Source organism: Amblyraja radiata, chromosome 26, assembly GCF_010909765.2.
Source record: "Amblyraja radiata isolate CabotCenter1 chromosome 26, sAmbRad1.1.pri, whole genome shotgun sequence".
NCBI lineage: Eukaryota > Metazoa > Chordata > Chondrichthyes > Rajiformes > Rajidae > Amblyraja > Amblyraja radiata.
The window spans coordinates 28,078,025-28,084,024 of NC_045981.1; the positions used below are offsets into that span (position 1 = coordinate 28,078,025).

At 35.6% G+C, this 6,000-nt stretch overlaps 1 protein-coding gene across 3 annotated transcripts in view; it reads left to right on the forward strand.

Annotated features, from left to right (window-relative positions):
- Positions 1–2,368, forward strand: part of sdk2 (sidekick cell adhesion molecule 2) — a 659,639-nt gene extending 657,271 nt beyond the window's left edge. For all 3 annotated transcript variants that reach the window (XM_033044544.1, XM_033044545.1, XM_033044546.1), the window contains one exon: positions 132–2,368. In XM_033044544.1, coding sequence (XP_032900435.1) covers positions 132–503 — 372 coding nt within the window. In that variant the 3' untranslated portion in view covers positions 504–2,368. The remainder of the gene's footprint in view (positions 1–131) is intronic.
- The last annotated feature ends 3,632 nt before the right edge of the window (positions 2,369–6,000 follow it).

Here is a 6,000-nt window from a genome sequence, read left to right on the forward strand (position 1 = left end):
GTTTGTTTGCCCTAAAACAACTTAAATGTGATGGCTTCTGACTAGAAGAAAGAGTTTCTAAAATAGTACTAAGAATCTGATAAACATTTTTTAAACAAGTATTGACTTCTTGACTTTTTTTTCCTCAACAGGGCAGTGATAGTGATTGTGAAGTAGATCAGGACAGACCTAAGACACATTCCTTTGTAAATCACTACATAAGTGATCCTACATATTACAACTCATGGAGGCGGCAGCAGAAAGGCATCTCAAGAATTCAAGCCTACAGCTACACAGAGAGTGAATCGGGTGATCTAGCTCCTAACCACAAACCTGCTACGAATTCAACCAACAGCATCCATGTTCCTCAACAAGGCAGCCTCCTCCGAGCTAAGAGAAGCCTTACGCCCACCCCCCAGCAGCCTTCCAATAGTGGCAGCCAGCCAGGTACCCTATATCGACCTGCTAGCAGCCTTGCTCCAGGATCTAGAACACCAGTAGCGGGATTTTCTTCTTTTGTTTAAACAGTACAAGAAGATATTCTTTGTTAGTTTGAAGAGTTAATGTGTGGAAGACAATCAGTAAAATGCTGTTTGCAGCCTTGCACAGATTTTATTTGGAGAAATACACACAGTTAAATGGAAACAAACCTTTTTAAGGACATCCAGTGTGACGTCCTGCCATGGCCCAAGGAGAAGGAGCTCTCAAGCAATTGCAAATGAAGTGGTGGATTGGACAGTTACCCACAGAACTACTCATGCTTTCCAAATGGGCTTAGATTCTATTTGGTTGAAAAGTATACAAATCTCATGTATGGTGATACATGTGAGAGATAAACATAACCTGAAGTTCTCATAGACAATTGCCAAGTCAAATAATCCAGTGGCTGGAGTTAATTTCATTGTGCCCACTTTATATTAAAAAAACGGATATGTTGGTTTTAGTTGCTATCTTGGCTCTTTGCAACTATTCAGATTGGCGAGTTTTTACTTCATAACTGCTGCATGACTGCTACAATGTGAGTCTCCAACAGCGAGTTATCCTGCGCTTTCTAAAACTATAATGTTAATAATTTTATCATTGCTTTTAAAACATTTTCTTTGAACAAATCTTCAGATTTGTATCCGAAGATATGGAGATGTCTGCCTTTTCTTTGTCTGTTAACTTGTGGTTGTAATTCACGAAGACAAGAAGTGTTTGCATGAATCACAAGACATTATTGACCATGTGTTGTAATGTCGGTCCTTGTGTTTTTAAGTAGATTTACAAAATGGAAAAAGTGTTCCCTCAAAAATAAGGCCGGACATCTGTCTTTAGGTTTAAAGGCTAAATATATATGAAATATCCTATCTGTAGATGCGAATGGGTGAAGGTCATCAGGAAATTTCCTTCCACAATAATAACTATTACCAGCATAAGGTGTTTTTTTCTTTCTAACAGCATAAGTCACAGACACTTGCTCCGAGCTAGTGGACATCTTTTCTTCTGCCTTAAATTTTGGGTAACAGTTGCAAATACAGTACTATTAAATTGAAACCAGTTAACGACAAATCTCTTAAAATGTTAATAAAATCCACAACTAGTTTTGGTACACGTATATTAAATCATGTAACCAGTCTCATGCTAAACCCACTTATTTGTAAGGTGTCACGATGATTTTTAATTGCTCTTGATTTCTTCTGCATAGTTTGTTTTAGTGTAAATAATGACATTGTCATGTAGGGCCACTGTACACACTGTACAGACAGGTAGAGTCACCAAACAGGGGGGGGCATTACCATTACCATGAAGAACACTTATTCACATGGGGATATTGCTCTACCATGAGCAGGAAAAAAGGAATGGTGTGAGTAGTAATTGTAATCTTAGTACCTGTAATTGTAGAAACCACTGGCGGTGACCATTCTGCATTTCTCAGCACCCCCCTGCAATTTCAATTCAAAGCAATTCATTCATGAAGAGAAAGTTATTTGAACCCTGGGGTACAACAAAGATGACAACCAACTACACAATGAACTTTTAAAATATTGATGTATTTGCAGTCAGGTGATATTATGGCCTTTTCTCGTTAATTTAAAAAAAAATCTATTTTATTTTCTCATTTTTCCACCATAGACTTTGTGAAAACATTATACAGCAACATAGAATGACCATATTGGATAGATTGCATAGCACTATTTTGTAGCAAGAGTAATGTCACAAAAGCAACTATTAATTTCCCAATCAAAATTGAAGTTGATTTGTAATATCAGAGGAATATATATTATCATTAAATACCAAGAAAATATTCTCTTTTATGACCTGAGGGTGAGTTACAGTTTTCAGGTCAGAACACGATCATTTGTATCAAATTGATGTTTATTACTTTAAAAAAAAACACAGGAAAACAGATTGATGGTTTTAATCTACTCATATGGAAAAGATTTTGATGTGATCCTGGTGCAAAGTAATCTTTTGTTCCATCTGAAGTCAAATCAATAAAACAGAAATGGAGTACATACGGTATAACTGAATATCCAAAATGTGTATGAAGGAATGAGTCTGAAGTAGAGTCTCGACCCGATATGTCACCCATTCCTTCTCTCCAGAGATGCTGAGTTACTCCATCATTTTGTGTCTATCATAGCTGAATAGCCATCCATCTGATCAAATAATTCTCTACTTTTTATTCCCGTTTTGCAATATTGTATTATGGAATAGTAATGATGATAACAATAATAATAATAATAATAATAATAATACAAGACATTGAAATGATACTGGGAAACACCTCTCTATTGCAAAGAGCTCCCAATAGTGCACAAATTGAATTAATAATCTTTATAACACCATACATAATTCAAAGTCAGGAGAGAAGGTCCATTGGGAGGAGCGAATGCCACCTGAACACAAGTCATGGTCTGATCAACCATGGCTGGGTCGCCTGGGTGAGGGTGTCTGATGTTGAAAGACCCGAAACACCCAATGACCCCAGGTTACATCACTGATGATGTGTTCAGGAGCATCAATAGATGTATTTGTATCAAAAAGTCAGCGCCAAAGTTGGGAATTTTACGGAAGAGTCCAAAATGTATTTCAGGGATAGTTGAAGTGGAAATGCTAAACTGAAGGTATTTGGAGAAAAGAAGGAAATATTTGCATGCTAAACATCCCAAATTCCTCTGCAGTGAATAAAATACTTTATGTGCAGTTACGGTGGTTATGTAGAAAATTTAGCAACAAATTTAGACATGGAAGTCACCCGAAAAAGCTAATGTGATAATGACAGATCAACTGGTTTTAGTAATGTTGATTCAAGAAGATTTATTGACAGGCAGGAATTCCCTTCACAATAATGTCATGGATTATTTTTACCAGCATCAGTTTAATGTCTCATCCAAAGAATGGTACTTTCAACAAACAGTATAGTTCCTGAATAGTACACTGGAGTCGCTGCATTAGTTCATGGACTGAGGTCAGAGGAGTGGAACGTGAACCCATATCTGTCAAACTGAAAGCCACTCAATCACCCAAGACTGAAAATATTTGAAAAACAATTGTATTTTAATGGAGATGATGCAATAATAAATCTGAACAAATGGTGAGACTGGTGTGACTAGATATTTAACCAGATTTTACAATACAAATGTTATGTAGCCTAAGGATAAATTAATCTAGCACTGCTGCCTCACAGCTCCGGAGATCCAGGTGTGGCCTTGACTTTTGGATGGAATTTGCATGTTGTCCCAATGACCACGTGGAGGTCCTCAGGATGCTCTGGTTTTCTCTCATCAACGCAGATTGGTTGGTACATTAATCAGCTAGGTTGAGGTTTGTAGGCCACGTTTGTAGTTGGGTGACAGGAGAAATTAGGAGGGGGGCAGAGTAGTTGATGGTGATGTTGACATGTGGTTGATGATGGTCACAGACGCAACCATTTAAATTTCTTGACATTTATTTCCAGGCATTTAAAGATTAGAGGGGAGTTTTTAAAGTTATGATGTTGCAAATGCTATGATTTTGTGAGGATGTCACAAAGCATTTAAGTAGAGAAAGACATGTTTGGCTTTAAACACACACATATTATATTCATATATATTTGAGATCATTTTAATTTCATTGTTATCAAAAGTATTTTCAATAATGAATACATTTTATCTACGAAAAGACTTGCTCACGGGAAATGGACTACAGTGCAGAATTTAGAAAGGTTAAAAGAAGTAGGAAAAGATAACTTAAGTGGTTATGGTTAGATATTGCTGATCTTAAATTTAAAAAAACCCCAATAGATTTGTACAGGAAATAATCTGAGAGAAATAAGATATTCTGTAGTTTGAGAAGCCAGAAAGACTTTGTTGGAAAATTGTGAAGCGAGTCCTCAATTAGGAGTCCAGATTTTCCTTTCAGCAGCAGAGTTTCATTAGATTTTCACTGTACCTCGGTACACGTGATAATAAACTAAACGTAACTGTCACCCACTGCTTTGAGACTCCCACTTATGGTTATTGGAGATCCTACTCAACGCAGCATCTACTTCTGCCGATTTGTGGCAGCAAGTAATTTTAACCAATCCGAATGAAGAATGCTCATTATGACACAGACACCAAACCATAAAAATTATAACAATTAACTCAAAGTAAAATCATGTACAGAAAGAGTTCATGAACTAAGAAACTTGGTAATGTCAAGGAAAGAGAGAAGGGATGAAGAGATAAATAAAAGAGGTCAAATAAAAATGGTGGTTGAATAGTTGCTGATATACTCCTGAAATATATGTGTTACAATATTTTCAAAGAACACTAAGTTGATAAGTTAATAGTTTTGTATTTAATGTATTCCTCTAACACCACCTTATTAAAAGATAGTTCTATCCATAATTAAAATACACTCAATATTTTAATGTAAATATTTTCATAAATCGAGAGGATGGACCATTGGCATCCCCCGCTTCCCCCTTCCTCTCTCCACCACCAATTTCCCTCAACCCTCATCTGCACACATCCATTTTATCTATGCACATAACATTAAAGCAGTATTCATGGAAAAAGTCATGTCACATTTAGAGCAACTTCAAGGAGACTTTAATAGTTGCTAACAGCGCAGAACAATATTGGGTTATATGACAATTCGATTTGCCATTCAGAATTATTTTATAAAGTAGGATAAATGCAAATATGTCTGTTGCCAAGAAAGAAAGATTTGGTGCTAGTTTCTTCTCTTACATTCTTTCTATTAATCCGCATATTATTTTGCCATAGAACAGGCCCCAAGTTAAATGTTCAAATGTAAACATATGCACTGCTAAATAACATGGATAAATGATTAATGTAGAATTGAATCAATTTATTTACATCATCACAGTTATAGTACTTTCTGAAGACGGTGGAAGACCATTTCATTTCACTAAACCAACTAATTTAAGAAAGTGTTTTGTTTATAAAATATTTTCAACAATATATTACTGAATATGTCGGCACACAGGACCTTTCTGACGAATATATTTGAAACCATTTGAAGAATACAATTTATTTTTAAAGTGTTTGGCAGTGGAACCAAGAGAATGGTTGGAATTTACAAATCAAAAATTTACTTTGCATGTGACTTCTATGGAGCCTAATCATCAAAATATTGTTTTAATGTGTTTTGTCTTTGTTTTCCATGTCAAATAAATATCAAATAATATATTGATTATTTAGCTAAATTACTTTCATATCAGGAACTTCAAATGATATTCTAAACTAAAGTGGCTTGTATTTAGTATTTGGTAAAAGGGTTGTAATGGTTGGTTAATCAAGAACATCCACTTGCTATTACAATGATTAAAAAATCATTGCTGGAAATCTAAAAAAAGCTGAAAAAGCTAAAGAAATAAGCAGCAGATCAGGACGTATCTGTGGGAAGAGATGCAGAGCCAATGTTTCAGGTCAAAGACCCTTCATTAGAAAGGTTCTGCCATATGGTTTTCAACTTGAAATGTTAGCTCAGTTTCTCTTCCTACAGGTGCAGCTGACCGGCTGTATGTTTCCAGCATTTTAATTTTAA